A 20,793-nucleotide genomic window follows, 5' to 3' on the forward strand; every position below is an offset into this window, starting at 1 on the left:
CTTGGGTCACAAGTTTAACATCAGCAAATTTTAAAAAATATAATTCATTCCTTGTATTTTCTCAGACCATCATGGAATAAAAGTTGAACTCAGTAAAAACAGGAATCTTCACATGCATACAAAAACATTGAAATTAAATAACTTCATGTTGAATGATAGCTGGGTCATAGATGAGATTAAGAAGGAAATTACCAAATTTTTGGAACAAAACAATAATGAAGTCGCAAACTATCAGAACCTCTGGGATACCACAAAGGCAGTCCTAAGGAAAATATATAGTATTGCAAGCCTTCCTCAAGAGAATGGAAAGAGAGGAAGTCAATAACTTCATGGGACATCTCAAGCAACTGGAAAAGGAAGAAATTTCCAACCCTAAATCCAGCAGAAGAAAAAAAAGATAACTAAAATTAGAACAGAACTAAACGAAATTGAAAACCAAAGAATCGTACAACAGATCATCCAATCAAAGAGTTGTTTTTTGAAAAGGTCAATAAAATAGATAAACCTTTGGCTAACCTAACAAGAAGTAGAAGAGTAGAATCCCCTATTCATCAATCAGAAAAGATAAAGGCCAAATAACAACAGACTCCTCAGAAATCCAACAAATCCTTAATGAATAGTACATAAAACTCTACTCTCAGAAGTATGAAAATCTGAAGGAAAGAGATCAATACTTGGAAACATGCCAGCCTCCTAGACTTAGCCAGAAAGAAGTGGAAATGTTGAACAAGCGTATAACAAGCTCTGAAATAGCATCAAGTATAAGAAATCTCCCCCAAAAGAACAGCCCAGGACCAGATGGCTTCACATCAGAATTCTACCAAACCTTTAAGGAGGAACTAGTACCTATATTACTTAATCTTTTCCAAAACATACTAAAAGAAGGAATACTTCTCAATATATTCTATGAATTGAATATCATGCTTATATCTAAACCAGAAAAAGACCCAACAAGAAAAGAAAATTAGAGACCAATATCTCTAATGAATATTGATGCAAAACTATTCAATAAGATCCTAGGAAACAATCCAATAACACATCAAACACATTATACACCACAACCAGGTGTGTTTCATCCCAGGGTCCCAAGGATGGTCCAGTATACATAAATTCATAAATACAATACATCACATAGACAAATTAAAAATCAAAGACCATATGATTCAATTGATGCAGAAAAAGCTTTAGACAATACCCAGCATCCTCTCTTGATCAGAACACTTAAGAAAATAGGTATAGAATTCACTGAATTCTTGAGACATCTTTTGGGTTACTGCTTGGAATTCTAATTTGATCAATTGATGCTTACTACTGGCTGCTTGAAGAATTTTTTTCATCTTGACTTCAGACAGGTTCATTACAATGTGTCTTGGAGAGGCTCTGTTAGCATTGAAATTACCCAGGGTTTGATATGCATCTGAAAGGGGTGTGTGGGGGTCTTTAGTGAAACTTGGGAAGTTTTCCTTTATGATAGTCTCCTGAATGGCTTCCATTCCTTTGGGGCAATCTTCTTCCCCTTTAGGAATCCCTATTCATATATTTGAATACTTCATGGAGTATTGTAGTTTTCTAAGCGCATGTTATGCTTTCTTTCTCTTCTTTTCTGCTCATCAACTCTCTGGGTTAAGTAAAAACTTTATCCTGTAGCTCTGAGCTTCTTTTTTCTACATAGTCTACCCTATTTTTGATATTTTTCACTGCAGGTTTACATTCCCTGATTGTTTCCTTCATTTCCTTAATCTCCACCTTATCCTTTCTATGTTCTACGTATCAATCATCAGATTTTTGGTTCTTTCTTTCCATGTTCTTGCCCATTCCTTTTAGTGTCTTTATCATCCATATTTTAAATTCCCTTTCTATCAACTCCATTAATTCTTTTATTTTCTCCATACAAATCAATGTGTTTATTTGCTTTCCAATTTTGCCTGCACAAAATTAAGAAGACTTAAAATTTAAAAACAATGGCATTGATTAAAATAAGCACTAGAAACAAAAACGTCATCAAGAACAAGCAAAGATAAAAACATTCATAGAAGAGATCAGATTATTGCTGCCAGAAAATATTGAGCAATAATAATAAGAATGCAAAAAAAAGTAACATTCATATTGTTAGATAAGAGTATGTCTATCATAGAATGCTTTGACTTTGAGGTTCAGTATGGGGTCATCAGTTAACTTCTTTTTCTTTTTTATTTTTCCAAAGTCTCAAAAAATAGACAACTATTCTTGCTAATACGTTTGAGTTCTCTGTGGATTCTGGTTATTAAACATTGGTCAAAGGTTTAACCTGCTAATATTTTCTTCCGTTTTGAGGGATGTCTGCTTGCTATACTTAACTATGTTCTTGGCTGTGCAGAAGGTTTTCAGTTTGATCAGGTTCCAGTGGTGTATTTTTGATACTGCTTCAATTGCCTGGGGAGTCCTCCTCATTAAATATTCACCAAGGCCGATCCCTTCAAGAGTTTTCCCTGCTCTTTCATTTAGTATTTTTATAGTTTCATGTCTTAAGTTTAAAGATTTTACCCAGTGAGAGTCTATCTTACTTAATGGTGAAAGTTGTGGATCCAATTTCAGTCTACTACAGATCGCCAGCCAGTTTCTCACTGTGGGCAAAGGAATGGAAGAGAAACTTCTCTAAGGAAGACAGGCGCATGGACTACAGACACATGAAAAAATGCTCATCATCCTTAATCATCAGAGAAATGCAACTCAAAACTACTTTGAGATATCACCTAACTCCAGTAAGAGTAGCCCACATAACAAAATCCCCAAACCAGAGATGTTGGCATGGATGTGGAGAAAAGTGCACACTTCTGCACTGCTGGGGGGAATGCACACTAATATGTTTCTTTTGGAAGGATGTTTGGAAGACACTTAGAGTCCTAAAAATAGAGGTGCCATTCAATCCTATAATTCCTTAATTAGGTAAATACCAGAAGACCCAAAATCACAATACAAAAAAGACATCTGTACCAGAATATTTATTGCAGCCCAATTCATAATTGCCAAGCTATGGAAGAAGCCCAAGTGCCCATCGACCCATGAATGGACTAGCAAATTGTGGTACATGTATACCATGGAATATTATACAGCCTTAAAGAAAGATGGAGACTTTATCTCTTCCATGCTCACATGGCTAGAGCTGGAACATATTCTTCTTAGCAAAGTATCTCAAGAATGGAAGAAAAAGTATCCAATGTGCTCAGCCTTACTGTGAAGGTAATTTATAGTTTTCATATGCAGGCTATAACCCAACTGTAGCACAAGAATTTGGGGAATGGGCCATAGGCGAGGAAGAGAGAGGGGAATTCAGGGTGAGGGAGGTTAATGGGTGGGGCCACACCTACGGTACATATTATAATGGGTACAGGCAAAACCTACTAAATGCAGAATACAAATGTCTACATACAATAACTAAGAAAATGCCATGAAGGCTACGTTGAACAATTTGATGAAAATAATTTAGATTGTATATGATACCAGCACATTGTAACCCTTGATTGCACAAATGTACACAGCTATGATTTAACAATAAAAAAAGAAAGAAAATAAGTATAGAAGTAACATTTCTTAACTGATAGAGGCCATCTGCTGCAAACCCACAGCCAATATCATAGTTAATGGTGTAAAATTGAAATCATTTCCACTCAGATCAGGAACCAGGCAAGGGTGCCTACTGTCTCCACTACTTTTTAACATTGTAATGGAAGTTTTAGCCACCACAATCAGGCTAGAGAAGACAATCAAGGGATCCAAATAGGACCAGAGGAGATCAAATTGTCACTCTTCACAGACGATATGATTATATATCTGAAAAATCCAAGAGAATCAACGACAAAACTCCTAGAAGTGATCATGGCATATAGTAAGGTCTCAGGATACTAAATTAACACTCATAAATCTGTAGCCTTTATATATACCAACAATAGTCACAGGGAAAAAAACAATCAAGGACTTCATTCCCTTTACAATAGTCCCAAAGAAGATGAAATATCTGGGAGTGTATCCAACTAAGGATGTGAAATATCTCTATAAAGAAAACTATGAAACTCTGAGAAAAGAAATAGCTGAAGATGTTAACAAATCGAAAAATGTATCATGCTCATGGCTGGGAAGAATCAATGTTGTTAAAATGTCTATACTACCTAAAGCAATCTACAGATTTAATGCAATCTCTATTAAAGCACCTCTGTCATATTTTAAAGACCTGGAAAAATTAGTGCTTTGTTTTATACGGAAACAGAAAAAAACCTCAAATAGCCAAGACATAACTCAGAAATAAAAACAAATTGGGAGGTATCATGCTTCCAGACTTCAAACTATACTATAAATTGATAGTGGTTAAAGCAGCATGGTACTGGTACAAAAATAGAGAAGTAGATGTGTACTCAGCCCTACTATGAAGCTAAATTATAGCTTTCACATGAAGGCTATAACCCAACTAAAGCACAAGACTATGAGGAAAGGACCAAGGAAGGGGAAGGGAGGGGGGTGATTATGGTGGAGGCAGGGTAATGGGTGGGGCCACACTTACGGTGCATCTCAGAATGGGTACAGGCGAAACTTACTAAAGGTAGAATACAAATGTCTCTATACAATAACCATGAAAATGCCATGAGGGCTACGTTGAACAGTTAGATGAGAATATTTCAGATTGTATATGAAACCAGCATATTGTACCCCTTGATTGCACTAATGTACACAGTTATGATTTAACAATAAAAAATAAATAAATAAATAAAAGGGAAAAAAAAAGAGGTAAACCCAGACATTTATTGTCATTTGATTTTCAAAAAGCATATTAAAAATATAAATTTTGGGAAAGATTCCTTATTCAATAAATGGTGCTGGATGAATTGGCTGGAAACTTGTAGAAGACTGAAACTGGATCCACACCTTTCTCCTTTAACAAAATTGACTCTTACTGGTTAAAAGACTCATAATTAAAACATGAAATTATTAATATTCTTACAGAAAGTGCAAGGGAAATGCTTGAAAAAATTGGCCTGGGAGAATACTTCATGAGGAAGACACCCCAGGCAATTGAAGCACCATCAAAAATACAATACTGGGATCTGATCAAATCAAATGCTTCTGCACTGCCAAGAACACACTAAGTAAAGCAAATAGACAGCCTTCAGAATGGGAGAGGGTTGTTTTTTTTTTGTAGAGACAGAGTCTCACTGTACCGCCCTCGGGTAGAGTGCCGTGGCGTCACACGGCTCACAGCAACCTCTAACTCTTGGGCTTAGGCGATTCTCTTGCCTCAGCCTCCCGAGCAGCTGGAACTACAGGCGTCTGCCACAACGCCCGGCTATTTTTTGGTTTCAGTTTGGCCGGGGCTGTTTTTGAACCCACCACCCTCGGCATAGGGGGCTGGCGCCCTACTCACTGAGCCACAGGCGCCGCCCAGGAGAGGGTTTTTGCAAGTTATACTACTGACAAAGGTCTAAGAACCAGAATCCACAGAGAATCCATTCAAACTTCTTACTAAGCAAAAAACAAGTGATCCCATTTCATTGTGGGCAAGAAACGTGAACAGAAGCTTCTCTGAAGAAGACAGATGCATGGCCTACAGATACATGAAAAAAATGCTCATCATCTTTAATCATTAGGGAAATTCAAATCAAAACTACTCTAACATACCACCTAACTCCAGTAAGAGTAGCCCACATCACAAAATCCCAAAACAACAGATGTTGGCGTGGATGTGGAGAAAAGGGAAGACTTCTGCACTGCTGCTGGGAATGCAAACTATTATGTTCCTTTTGGAAGGAAGTTTGGAGAACACTCAGGGATCTAAATGTAGACCTACCGTTTGATCCTGCAATTCTTCTTCTAGGTGTATATCCAAAGGACCAAAAATCATTTGGCAATAAAGATATTTGCACCAGATTTTTCATTGCAGCTCAATTCATAATTGCCAACTCACAGAAGAAGCCCAGGTGCTCATGGACCCATGAATGGATTAATATATTGTGGTATATGTATACCATGGAGTACTATGCAGCAGTAAAAAAAAAAATGGAGACTTTACCTCTTTTATGTTTACATGGTTGGAGCTGGAAAATATTCTTCTTAGTAAAGTATCTCAGGAATGAAAATAAAAGTATACAATATACTCAGTACTACTGTGAAACCAATTTATAATCACTGACACTTGCATATGAAAATTGAAACACAACTTTAGCCTAGGATGAAGGAGGGAAGGGGAGGGAAAGTAGAAGGGAGGCAGTGGGAGGGATAGTAGGGGATAGAAGGAGGACCACACCTATGGAGCACATTGCAAGTACAAGTTGGATCTATCATGTGTAGACCACAAATGTCCTTATAATATAATTGGGTAAATGAGGTGAAAGCTACATTGATTAATATGATGTGTAAGCACTCCCAATTTGTATAAGTAATCAACACACTGAAAATGGCATTAATGTGTTTATGATCTATGTACAAAAGACTTAATAAAAAAAGAAAAAAAATTATACATTATGATCAAATAAGATTCATCTTATATTAATTTTTTGAGTGGTGAGAAGTATGGATCCTATTTTATTCTTCTGCATATGGCTATACAAATACAATATTACTGGCACCTTTTATTGAAAGGGAGAGATACCCCAACATATGTTGTTGCCTGCTTTGTCAAAGATCAGGTGGCTATATGTGGATGGTTTTGTATATGGGTATTTTGTCTTGTTTAATCAGCCTGTGTCTCTATTTTTGTGTCAAAACCATGTTGTCTTGGTTACTTTATACTTGTAGTATAGTTTGAAGGTGGTAATGTGATGCCTCCAAATTTGTAAAAGAAGTCATTTTATCAAAAAATACCTGTACTCAAGTGTTCATTGCAACACAATTCACAATTACAAAGATGGGGAATCAACCAAAATGCGCATCAATTCATGAGTAGATTAATAAAACATGGTTCATGTATTCCATAGAATACTAAGCCTCAAAGAATGACTTAATGTCTTTGCAACAATCTGGATATAACTAGGGACCATTAGAACTAGGGACGATTATCCTCAGTGAAGTATCTAAAGAATGAAAACATGAATATCACATGTACTTACTACTAAAATGGAATTAAATTGATGGGCACACATGTGAAGTAAACCTCAATAGAAATGAAGCAGGGGGTGACGGGGGAGGGGAAGCAGAAACCTATCTAACAGGTACAGTGAACACTCTCTGGGTGAAAGACATACTTCTATCGATGACTGAAACATTACAAAAGCAATCTACGTAACCAAACTATTTGTACCTCCATAATACTTTTAGATAAATAAGTATATAAAGAAATAAATGAAAGGATAGAAGGTGGCATCTTTTGTTTGTCTTTTTATTTCTCAATTTCTGACACTCAAATGGGGTGAAAATTCATTCAATACCAACAGGAAAAGGGAATGACAAAGTTAAGAATGGCCCTTTTTGAAATTTTGAAAAATTCTGTTTGACTCACTCAAAGTGATATAAAGAAGATTCTCCAAACAATTTAAATAACAAAGTTATAATTATATCTCACAATTATGTGATAATACTCAAATGTAATGCTAAAATTAAAGTAATAACAAAATATTTTGCTGGCTCTAATCATAACAAAGTAAAGTGATAAAATCAATCAAAACAAAAAAATTCTTTTTAAGGACTAAAGTAGTAACAATTATCCCTTCTATTAAACTTTTCATCAAGGTTAAAAAACAAAGGAAGAAGTGTGAAGCTAATGAGATAGAAGTATCTAAATACCTCTGTGATTTTGCAACTGATGACAGTGATGATGATGGATTTACTCAAAAAAGAAAGGCTGGAGAAACCTACAATCAGCAGTTTTCTAGGAAGGAGAATGAAAAGTGGGACAGGTGAGCCTGTAGCGGTGTTTCATAGTAGATAATTATTACTGTACAAGAAAACTAATTTTAATTTGGACTAACATTCACAATTAACCAGTTGTATACTTAACCTAAGGATTTTCAGCCTTTGCCTGCTATTAGAACAATGCAAATTTACAACAAGTTACAAACAATGGGAGATCATTGTTTTCAGTCATGCTGATATTTTTGTTTAACAAAAGCAGTGCTGAGAAATGTGTAGAAAATTTATTGTCATGCACTATTTGTTGATAAACTGGTAAATTCACGTTGACAGGTAATTTAGCAATGGGCATCAAATTTCAAATATGTCATTCATTGAATCTAAGAGGTCCAGTTCTGCAGCTAGATCCTACAGGAAAATATGACCCATGTAAACACACAAACATGTTAAGAACATTTGTTATCTATGATATATACATAAAATAAACCAATATGTTTGTATCTAATATATATATAACCTATGTTAAAATACATAGTACTAATTATGTATGTTAAGAACTTTTATATAACTATGTTATCATATATGTGTATCACAGAAGTTTATTATAACATTGTCATATCAAAAGTTGGATATAGTGTAAATACGTGTCAGTAAGGAAATACTTAAACACCACACCCATAAAGTAATGTTGCATGCAATTATTTTCTAAAATGAGGTGAATCTGTAGTATACTAATGAGGTGAATCTGTAGTATACTAATCTAAAATGAGGTGAATCTGTAGTATACTAATCATTTCCCAATGAAAGTATGCTTAAAGTATTTAGTTTAGTGATACATATAATCAAATTTTGATAGAATTGCTTAAATATCTGCCTGGTTGCAAAAGGCAGCTACATGTTGTTGGAATTCTAGCTTATAACCAAGAAGGTTGGAGGTTATTACATTTTTGGTTTTGTTCTCAATACATGAGTGAGTGCTCAACTATTGGAACCTCAAATTAGTCTGAATATCAGCAAATGATTGCACATTGGCACTCGTTTTCCATATATACATTTCAATAAAGTGTAAAAATGATTACATCAGAGGTCGTTTAATCTAATAAAATTAGTCTTGGCCAAATTTTCCTTTAAAAAGCCAGAGAGTAGGTAGGTGGCGCCTGTGGCTCAGTGAGTGGGGCGCCAGCCCCATATGCTGAGGGTGGCGGGTTCAGACCAAGCCCCCGCCAAACTGCAACAGGAAAATAGCCGGGCGTTGTGGCGCGCGCCTGTAGTCCCAGCTAATCGGGAGGCTGAGGCAAGAGAATCGCGTAAGCCCGAGAGTTAGAGGTTGCTGTGAGCCGTGTGACGCCACAGCACTCTACCTTAGGGCGGTACAGTGAGACTCTGTCTCTACAAAATAAATAAATAATAAAAAAAAAAAAAGCCAGAGAGTAAATATGTTTTAGACTTTGTGAGCCATATGGATTTTGTTATAGTCCAAAATCTGTCATAGAAAATGAAGGAACCGGCATGCCTGTGATCCAATAAAACTTTGCTGACAAAAGCAGGCAGTGGGCTGAGCTTGGCTCACGTGTTAATTTACTGACTCTTGTGGTAAAACCCAGTACTACTAATGCAGCAAGTCTTCTTTTAAAAGATTATGCATTTCAATATGAACCACATCACATTATTCAACAGATCTCATGTTGCATTATTTATACAATAAGATTGTTTTTGCAAATTTTCCCCTTTTATTTCCATTATGGAATTCAAAATTTTAACATAAATATTTACTTTGTATAGTGAATGAGTATAAAATATCCTAAATTTGGATGATTTTTATCACACAATACATACTTCCCTTGAAATTTCAGTCATTCTTCGGTCTTTATTTATATACATGGACAAAATGATAATCAGGTCTTTTCTTTTCCTGTTTCTTTTTTTTTTAATTTCATGTTAATGTGAGGGTATAAACAATTATATTACATTATTTTCATTAGTTAGGTAGAGTCCCTCTTGTAGTTGTGTCCCGGATTCAAGAGGTGTTCCATGTACCCTTACATTCTGCCTATTAAGTAGGAGCACACCAATCTCCCTCCAACCTTCTCTTGCCCCTTCCCTTGTTCCCCTTCCTCCCAACTTGAACTGAAATGAGATTTTCTCTTATGTGGACATGTATTAGATTGTCTACTGGCTTTGTACTACTATTGAGTATGTTGGATATTTGTGTTTCTATTTTCTGATGCTTTACTGAAGAATGCATTTCACCTCCATCCAGGTTAATATCAAAGATGTAAACTCTCTGTTTTTAAAATGACTGAGAAGTATGGTGTACACATACCACAGTTTCTTGATCCATTTCTGAGTTGATGGGCATTCAGGTTGTTTCAAAATCTTGGCAAATGTAAACTGAGCTGCAGTAAACAATCTAGTGAAAATGTCTTTATTAAAAAATATTTTTTTTCTTCTGAGTAGTTATATCTCTATTAATGTGATTTGAGGATCAAATAAAAGTTCTGATTTGAGTTCTCTGAAGATTCTCCATACTTTTATCCAAAAAGGTTGCATTAGTTTGCAGTTCCTGCTAGGGTGTAAAGTGTTCCCCATTACCAACATCAGCAACTTTGGGACTTTGTGATGTGGGCTATTCTCACTGGAGTTGGATGATGTCTAGGGCGGTTTTGATTTGCGTTTCTCTATTGATCAGGGAAGATGAGTATTTTTTCATATGTTTATTAGCCACTCATCGGTTTCCTCAGAGAAGGTTCTGTTCATATCACTTGACCAGTAGTAGATGGAATTTTTTTGCTCTATTGATGTTGATTTAATTTGAGTTCTCTGTAGATTCTAATTATCAAACCTTTATCAGATTCATAACATGTGTAAAACCATTCTAAAGGTTGTCTATTTGCTTTACCTGTTGTGTCCTTAGCTGGACAGAAGTTTATTCAGCTTAATTAAGTCCCATTTGTTCATTTTACTTGTTGTTGTGATTGCTACTGAGGTCTTTGTCATAACATCTTTCCCGAGTCCAACATCATCAAGAACTTTTCCCACACATTCTTCTAAGATTCTTATCATTTCATGTCTTAGATTTAAATCTTTTATCCATCTTAAGTCAATTATTTTAAGGGGTGAATGGTATTGGTCGAGTTTCAGTCTACTACAAGAAATTATGTCTAGAAATTTGGCAATGTGGAGGAAATGGACCAATAGCTGCAATCATGCCATCTTCCTAGACTTAACCAGGAAGAAATAGATCTCCTGAAAAGGCAGATATCAAATGCTGAGAGTGCAGAAACAGTAACAAAGATTCTAACACCAACAACAACAAAAGCCCAGGAACAGATGACTTCACAACAGAATTCTATCACACCTTCAAAGATGAGCTCCTATCTATACTGAAGAACCTATTTCAAAACATTGACAAGGCTGGAGCCTTCCCAAACACATTCTATAAAGCAAATATCACTTTTGTTTTGATTCCAAAACCAGGAAGGGACTTAACAAACAAGGAGAACTTCAGACCAATTTAACTAATGAATATAGATGGAAAAATACTCCATAAAATCTTAGCTAATAGATTACAGCTACTCATTTCAAAAAAAGTATGCATCACAATTAAGTAGATTGCATCCAAGGGATGCAGGTTTTTTTAACGTATGTAAATGCATAAATGTAATACATCCTATCCATAAAAACAAAGTCTAAATGATGCTCTCAATAGAGGCAGAAAAAGCATTTGTTAAAATTCAGAATTCTTTACTAACAAGAACATTTAAAATATAGGCATATTTGGTATATTTCTTAAGATGATTGAAGACATCTGTCCACAGCTAACGTCATGCAGAATGGTGTAAAATTGAATGCTTTTCCAAGAGAATTGGAACCGGACAAGGATGCACACTCTCACCACTATTACTCAGCAGAGTTCTAGAAATTCTAGCCTATACAATCAGGCAATAGAAAGAAATAAATGACATCCCAATGGGAGCAGAGGAGGTCCAACTCTCCCTCTTTCCTGCTGATATACTGTTATATTTAGAAAACCTGGAGACTCAACCAAACACTCTTGGAAGTTATCAGGAAATACCAGAAATGTCTCAGGGTATAAAATCAATTTCCAAAGATCAGTAGCCTTGTATATGCCAGTAACAACTAAGTTCAGCTTCTCTTGATTGAGAAGCAAATCATGGACATAATTCCCTTCAGAGTATCTTCAAAGAAAATTAAATATTTAAGAATATACCTAACAAAAGAGGTGAACTATCTTTGCACAAAAGATTATGAAACCCTACGAAAAGAAATTGCAGAAGATACTAACAAATTGCAGAACATACCATGCTCTTTGCTGGGAAGAATCAACATTGCCAAAATGCCTATTCTACACAAAGTAATCTACAAATTTGAGGCAATGGGGATTAAAATACTGACATATTTTGAACAACTGGAAAAAATAGTACTTCATTTTTTATGGAACCAAAAAACAAGCAATATAGCTAAGGCTATTCTTAGTAATAAAAACAAAGTCAGAGGCATCACCCTAATAGACTTTGGGCTATATTACAAATCTGCCATAAACAAAACACCATGGCATTGGCACACAAATAGAGACATAGACATATGGAACCAAATTTAAAACCAAGAGATCAAACCAATCTCCTCTTGCCATCTGATCTTTGATAAACCAAACAAAAATACACAGTGTGGAAAATAACTAATTTTCAAAAAATGGTGCTGGGAAAACTACATAACCACATGAAAAGACTGAAACTTGCCCCACACATTTCACCCCTTATAAAAATTGGCTCAAGATAGATAAGAGACTTCAATCTAAGACACAAAATGATAAAGATCTTAGAAGAAAATGTAGGGGGAAACTCTTGATGATGTTGAGCTAGGGAAAAATTTTATGACAAAGACTTTAGGGCCCATCATAACAACAACAAAAATTAACAAATGGACTTAATTAAGCTGAAAATCTTCTGCATCACTAAGGACACAACAAGGAAAGCAAGAAGAAAATCTTCAGAATGGTAAAAGATATTTGCCAGGGCATGAATCTGACAAAGGACTGATAACTAGAATCTACAGAGAACTCAAGTTAATCGAAAGAAAAAGAGTAAACAATCTCATCTACCTCGGGGCAAGAGACACAAACAGAACCTTCTCTGACAAAGACAGACAAATGGCTAAGAAACATTTGAAAAATGCTCATCTTCCCTGATCATCAGAAAAATGTAAATCATAACTACCCTGAGATACCACCTAACCCCAATTAGAATAGCCCACATCACAAAGTCTTAAATCTGCAGATGCTGGTGTGGATATGGAGAGAAGGGAACACTTTTACAGTGCTGGTGGTACTGAAAACCAATACAACCTTTTTGGAAGGAAGTATGGAGAATCCTCTAAGAACTCAAACTAGCCCTCCCATTCAGTCCTGCATTTCCTTAATGAGGCATCTAGCCACATGGAAAAAAAATTGTACTAAACATTTGCACTGGACATTTGCAGCTCAATTTACAATTGCCAAACTGTGGAAAAAACCTAAATGCCCATCAACTGAGGAATGGATTAACAAGCTGTAGTTTCTGTATGCCATGAAATACTATTGTGTCATTAAAAAAGATGGAGATTTTACATCTTTTTTACTAACCTGTATGGAGGTGGAACACATTTCTCTTCATAAAGCATCAGAAGAGTGGAGAAGAAAGAATGCAATGTACTCAATTCTAATAAGAAGGCTGTAAGTGGTCTAATAGAAGGTGGGGGGTAGGGAAATGAGGAATGGGGAGAGGGGCGGAGTCAGTATGGTAAGGGGTCACAGTGTATGGCACACCTCTTGGGGGTGGAACACAATTACAAGAGGGAGTTTACCTAACAACTTCAATCAGTGTAACCTAATTCTTTGTACCCTTAATAAATTTCAAACAATAAAAATAAATAAAATAAATACATAAATGAATAAATAGTAAAATTGAAGTTAGAACAAGGTTCTTTTATAGGATTGCTCAATGCTCACCCGTGAAGCCCAAGGATGGCTCAGAGAAGGTGTCCTTAGCTATGGATCATCCCCAGAATCTCTTAATTATGGGTGAAGCTCTTGATCTTGAAACCTATAAAGCAAAGAAAAAGAATGGAGAACCTCATGCACAGATGGTTAATTTGTGAAACTCTGAATACTTGAGTGTCACATCCAGGCTCAGTACTGGAAACTCAGTGCACAACAGGCTGACCTGCAGTCCACCTTATCCAGAGGATAAATTCCAAAGAAGTTTGTCTGCAAAGTCACCAGCCTTGAAGAATGGCTATGTCAAGATGGTTTTTACCACTGAGGAGTTTCTTCCGCGTCCTATGTGGCCTCAGTTGTAGCAGCTGTTGTGCCTACGAAGATGATTCAAACCACTCTGAGCAATATGGTTGTCATAGGTGCAGACTTGATCATACAGGAAACAAAACAAATACTCAGAATGCCCCCAGAAGAGCTTGTCTTGCTCTGTGGAGTTCAAAGAATTGAGGGATCTGCCACTGAGTGAAGCCAGAAGCCTGTAGCATTTAGTCAAGGCCATGACTACAGGGATCATGGGAAGCCCCAAACCTGCCATGCAGTCTGTATTGGCATCGGCCCTCTTAAACAACAGAAGCAGCAAATGTTGTAGATGAGGGAAAGGAAATCAGAAGCTTTTTGGAGACAATTTCTCCAAGGCTGAAATGAAGTCAAGAGCCTGGCTCTGCCATCCTCATCTTAATAGCCCAATGCCCAGTCTTCATGGATGGGGACTGATTTCCCCAGGATGGAAGGCATCCTGACCAGGTGGATGCCCAAGATTGGGTGTGGCATCTCAAAAGGAAATGACATTCTCTTTTCTGATGAGTCACAACCACCAAAACCAAAACTGAGTGCTTTAGCAGAAACAAAAAAACTTGGCTGCTATCACCAAATTATGAGCAAAGGCCAGCTTCTTACAGAAACACAACAAATTAGCCTCAAAATGATACAAAAGGATTCCCAGTATACCGTGGGAGTGATGAAATGTGTAGAAAAGAACACCATGTTTTCTTCCCAAGATGAGGATGAATTGGAGCCTGCCATGAAGAAAAGGAAAGAGCAGTTTGCCTGACTGGAATCTGAGTAATTTCAGGAAATTCTAAAAGTAAAGTCAAAGTGCACAGGTGTCCTGAAAGAGGCTGAGGCTGAGCTGCATAAATGCTATTTTGAGGCACTGGTGAAAAAAGAACAAATGGAAGAAAAGATGAGAAACATCAGAGAAGTGAAGTGTCTGGTCGTGACATGCAAGATGGACACCTACACCCATCTCCATGTGCTGGAGACCTGTGTCAGTGAGCAGCACGACCTCCACTGGCTCAATGGCATGAAAAAGTTTTTCAAGTGTCCCTGTGGGGACAGACTCCCACACAAGCACTGCATTAATCGTGGCCTCTAAAAAAAAAGGGAGGGAATGCTAAAAGAAAACTCTGGTCCATAGATCAGAGGAGAAATTTTGTTACCAAGAGGAGAACACGCCAAATTTCTAAATAGCCTCAAATAACCCTAACGTCATTTGCCTCAATCTTTTTTTCTTCATGTGGCTATGGAAAGGCCAAAGATGGACTCCGGATTGCCTTTGTTTCTGACTGACACCAGCAAAAACCCATGCACAGATGGTTCAGTTGTGTGGGCTTGACACCAAATTTAACATTGATGTTTAAGTGGAAAACCAGAATATTGTCTTCCCTGTTCTCACTACAGTATTGTGGCAACATTACAGCTTTCACAGAAATTTTTGGCCCCAAACTGGCAGGTAAACCGAGAGATGTGTTTCTGTACCTCTTGGTTATACACTCCTTTATCTCAATGAAGTTCTAGTGTTACATGGAGATAAAAATATACATAGTATAATGACATTAACAATAGCAGCATTGTGATTTTATGAGATACTCTAAATTATCAAAGGTATTATCTTTATAGCCTAGAAAAGGGAAGATTTTGATTATGTACAATAGAAAAATAAATGATTGACAGTTTATCGCAGATAACACTTTTTTGTATCGTAAATTTATAAAGCTTGAAAACCACGTTTCTTTGTATCAATAGTGTCATGGACATGTATTGTATACTCAATAAGTATTTGTTGAATACACGATTAAACAGTGGAATAGATAATTTAGTGCTGATGAGGAATTTTCTTTAGAAAAATAAGTTTTGAACTTGTTGAAAGTAGGTTTCTCTAATTGCCTAGATACAACAATATGAAGGCTTTTAGTTTTTAAAAAATATGTGAGATTTAGAAAATTTTGTTTATAATTATGGCCATAAAAAGAATGATTATATTGATTTATCTACTATCCTATCATTTAAGAGCAGTTGACAATAAATTTGATTTTCACAACAGGGTATGAAGCTCATGTGTTGGAGCCAGAATTCTGGGGTTTGAATGTGTGGTCTCTACTGACCATCTGTATGTGCTTGGGCAAATTACTTGGTGTTCTGAGCCTAGTCTCCTCCTTTATAAAACCATACAGGATGATAACATCTGTAAAAGGGTAGCTACATCACAGAGCTCTGTAAGGATTCACATTAATTAAATACATATACAGTGCTTTAAATACTACATAGTAATTACATAGTAAGTTGTGAAAGTACAGATGAAAAACATTATTATAATTATTGTTCTTTTTTAAAGACAGAGTCTCACTTTGTAACACTTGGTAGAATGCTATGGTGTCACAGCTCACAGCAACCTCCAACTATTAGGCTTACGCGATTCTCTTGGTCAACTTCCCAAGTAGCTGGGACTACAGGCCCCGACCACAATGCCTGGCTATTTTTAGTGACAGTGTCTCACTCTCGCTCAGGCTAGTCTTGTACTCATGAGTTCAGGCAGTTCACTGCCTCTGCTTCCCAGAGTGCTGGGATTACAGGTGTGAGCCACAGCTTCTTTCCTTGAATTTAACATTATTAACATTATTACAAACATTTAACATTATTAAAAAAAGAATTTCCCTCATATAAGTATGTTAGAAAGATAATGCAAATAAAAATAAGTATTAGTGCCTGTAAATTACCATATATATTAAAAAGGAGAGTGACAAACACCTGGTATATTTCTATCAAATAATGCAAGAAGTATGATTGTCCTTTCTCTTTTTCAGAAGGCTTGATCTAAATGTAATTCTTTGTTAGGATGTTATGTAGTATGTTTTCTTTGTCTCTTAATGTTACTGTTTATACTTCAATCCCTCTTGTAGAACATGATTGATTTTACATTATGTATTAAAAACCCTAAAAACTCTATAAGTAGGAGAAATAAATGACAAATGCAGATATTTTATTAAACAGCAATTATTTTAGATATTTTGCATTTTGAATATTTCCTATTTGCTAAAAGGAATTATTTGTGTTTTTTAGGCCTACAAAGAGAACATCTAAGAACAAGAACAAGGTATTATTAAAAAATCATCAAACATGTCATTATTTGAAAATATAAAGTTAAGGGGTGGTGCCTGTGGCTCAAAGGGGTAGGGCGCCAGCCCCATATGCCAGAGGTGGTGGGTTCAAACCCAGCCCTGGCCAAAAAAAACTGCAAAAAAATATATATATATATAAAGTTAAAGTAAAAACAGAGTCTTTTGCTATAAAGACATTTCCTTTAAAAACTGATTAAGGAACCATAGCCATAGGTAAAAGTGTCATCCTTTTAGCACACATCAGTACTTTACAAAATATCTGTGGTTTTGCTCATATAAAAAATAAATATTTTTTTTCATTCCTGAGATACTTTACGAAGAAGAGTATTTTCCAGCTCCATCCATGTAAACATAAAAGAAGTAAAGTGGTACAAATAATCAACACATTGAATCCCGAAATGGCATAAATGTGTTTATGATCTATGTACAAATAACTTATTAAAAAAGCAAGAAAAGAAAAGAAAATGGATAACTATCACTTCTGTACATTTAGACTATGCTGTAAACATTTGGGGGACATTTTGAAGCACTGTTCTTTATTTTATAGGTGAAAAAACAAATACACACTATGGATGACCATGATGACTTAACCTGTTCATCTGAGGGAGACTCAGAGGATTATGAGTTGCCTTCTGTTAATTATAAGAATTTGACATTTCTTGCTAAACAACATGGAAAGCACTATAAAGGTAGGACCAGTGCATGAGTGTAAGACCTTTTTATGTGTCCTACAGTAGCATATGCATTGCTTAGCACTGCACCATAGAGCACACATGTATTATGGTAACATTAATCTCAGAAATGGCTTTATGTTCATGTAGAATGAGAACTACATTATGTTATGAGCTCAGTCAAAGCGTTCTGAGAATCCCACTGTACTTCTCTCAGTGTAAATGGCACCCACGTGTGTTGCTGACCCTACTTCTCTCTTACACTTCCCCAAGATCAGGTTGCCATTATCTCCCACTCGGAATGCTAGGGTAACCTTAGAACTGCTTTCCTCACAACCCCATCTCCTGAGGCCATGCTCTACTCTGCAACCATTATATATATATATCATCAATCCTCTGTGAGTTGACCACTCAAGGGACTATAACGAACTGGTCAACACATGGAGATGGCCAACATAAGGAACTAGGCCTACTGTACAGATACGTATGTGTGGTGGATGTGTGGTCAACCTGAGGTCAAATTGAGGTGGTCAATGCAGGGAGGTGGTCAACTATGGAGGGCCTACTGTACTTTTAAAAATGAGGATCCCATCGTGTTAAAAATCCTTGTTGAAAATACGTCTACCACTTCTCATTATTATAAGATTAGAGATCTCAACTCTAGCATTATCTTGCTAGAGTTGTGCCTGGCTGTTCTTTCTTTGTGTGTTTCAGCCACTGTCTTAGGTGTTTGTTCCTGCTTTCAATGGCTTCAGAGAGGCGTAATTAGTATATGAAGAAATGTGCAATATCATAAGTTTTGAAATATACAAGTGAACCCATGGCCATAATAAGAGAGTTAACATATTCATCACCCACAGCACTCTCCTCCTGGCGTTTTACATTCCCTTATTTTAGAACCTGCTAAATTACTTTCCATAGTATTCATAGTATTTGTACCATTTTCCATTCCTGACAGCAGTCCATGACAGTTCCATTCTCTCTGCATCTTCACACTCAGTATATCATTGTTTTTAATTTTAGACATTCTGATGTGCATGCATTGTGCATACTATTTTGGTTTCAATACACAGCATCCTAATGACTCATCGTGTTGAGCATCCTCCCATGCCCATGTGCATATTTGCCATCTGTTCATCTTCAATGAGCTGTCTTTGCAAATTTCTTGCCATTTAAAAAATTAGACTGTTCTTCTCTTTGTTGAGTTTTAAGAGTTCTTTACATATTCTGGATACAGTTTCTTTACTAGCTTTGTTTTTTGTAAGGAATCTTTCCTGGTTTGCATTCCAAGGAATGTTTCCAAACGTTCCAAAAAATGTTTCCCAGTGTTCATTTTTTTTTTTTTTTGTAGAGACAGAGTTTCACTTTATGGCCCTCGGTAGAGTGCCGTGGCGTCACACAGCTCACAGCAACCTCCAACTCCTGGACCTAGGCGATTCTCCTGCCTCAGCCTCCCGAGTAGCTGGGACTACAGGCGCCCACCACAACGCCCGGCTTTTTTTTGTTGCAGTTTGGCCGGGGCAGGTTTTGAACCCGCCACCCTGGTATATGGGGCCGGCACCCTGCTCACTGAGCCACAGGGGCCACACCCCAGTGTTCATTTTTTTAATAGTATTCCAATGAATTCTGGTTTATCTGTTTGTTTAATAATGGCTTTTGTTTTGTCCTATTTAAGAATGGTCTACCTAGTGAAAGGTCACAAATAATTTCTCCTATACATCTAAAAGTTTTACAGTCTTTGTTGTTACATTTAAGCTTATAATCCTTCTTGAATTCTTCTTTGTTCATGGTTTGAGGTATGGATTTCAGTTCAATTTGGGGATGTGGAACTCCAGTTTGTTCATATGCCAAAAAAGCCATTGTTGCTCTGGTGCATTGACATTGCACCTTTGTTGAAAACAAGTTGTCTGTACACATGCTGGTCCGTTTCTGGATGTTCTATTGTGTTCCACTAATCTATAGGTGCTCCTCAAATATACAGCTATGTCCTGATAAAACCATCATAATTAAAAATCCATTTAATGCCCCCAATAAGTCCATCAAAAAGTTGAAAAATTCTAAGTCAAACCATCTTAAGTTTGGCTGCCATTATACAAGTTGAGCATCCCTATTCCAAAACTCTGAAATATGAAAGGCTCCTCAATCTGAATTTTTTTTAATTTTTTTATTTATTCCTTTTTTTGAGACAGAGTCTCACTATGTTGTGCTCAGTAGAGTGCCATAGCGTTACAACTCACAGCAACCTCAAACTCTTGTGCTTAAGCAATTCTCAGGTACCTCAGCCTCCCAAGTAGCTGGGACTCCGAGCACCTGCCACAATGCCTGGCTATTATGGTTGCTGTTGTCACTGTTATTTACTTGGCCTGGGCCAGGTTAGAACCTGCCACCCTCGGTGTATGTGGCTAGCGCCATAACCACTGTGCTATTGGCACCAAGCTGTACATGTGAAACTTTTGGAGTGTCAACATAATACCACAAGTGGAAAATTCCATACCTGACCTCATGTACACAAACATTGTTCATGCACAAAATTATTCAAAAGCCTGTAGAAAATTATTCTCAAACTATTGCAAGATGTATATAAAACCTAGGTGTAATTTTGTGTTTAGATTTAGGTTTCATCCCCAAGATGATCTTATTTTATGTATACGTATGTTTCAAGATCTGAAACACTTTTGCTCTCAAGCGTTTTGGATAAGGGACACTCAAGCTGTGTCTGTTTCATGTTGTTCTAGTTAATAAGGGTTCATACAATTCCTAAAAGCACCCCTGCAATTTGGTTATATTTTTCAGGGTTATTTTGGTGCATAAATGTTAGAATAGCTTGTCAATTAAAAACAAGTTACTGGGTGGCGCT

General features: G+C 36.5%; 1 protein-coding gene across 1 annotated transcript in view; it reads left to right on the plus strand.

The window, feature by feature from the left end:
* LOC128579438 (ankyrin repeat domain-containing protein 26-like) overlaps positions 1 to 17,971 on the plus strand; it is a 32,739-nt gene extending 14,768 nt beyond the window's left edge. The window contains exons 3-5 of the mRNA XM_053581534.1: positions 7,693 to 7,859; positions 17,207 to 17,240; positions 17,813 to 17,971. Coding sequence (XP_053437509.1) covers positions 7,693 to 7,859; positions 17,207 to 17,240; positions 17,813 to 17,971 — 360 coding nt within the window. The remainder of the gene's footprint in view (positions 1 to 7,692; positions 7,860 to 17,206; positions 17,241 to 17,812) is intronic.
* Positions 17,972 to 20,793: the final 2,822 nt, after the last annotated feature.

The sequence above is a fragment of the Nycticebus coucang genome, unplaced genomic scaffold (assembly GCF_027406575.1).
Source record: "Nycticebus coucang isolate mNycCou1 unplaced genomic scaffold, mNycCou1.pri scaffold_54, whole genome shotgun sequence".
In the NCBI taxonomy this organism is placed as follows: Eukaryota; Metazoa; Chordata; class Mammalia; order Primates; family Lorisidae; genus Nycticebus; species Nycticebus coucang.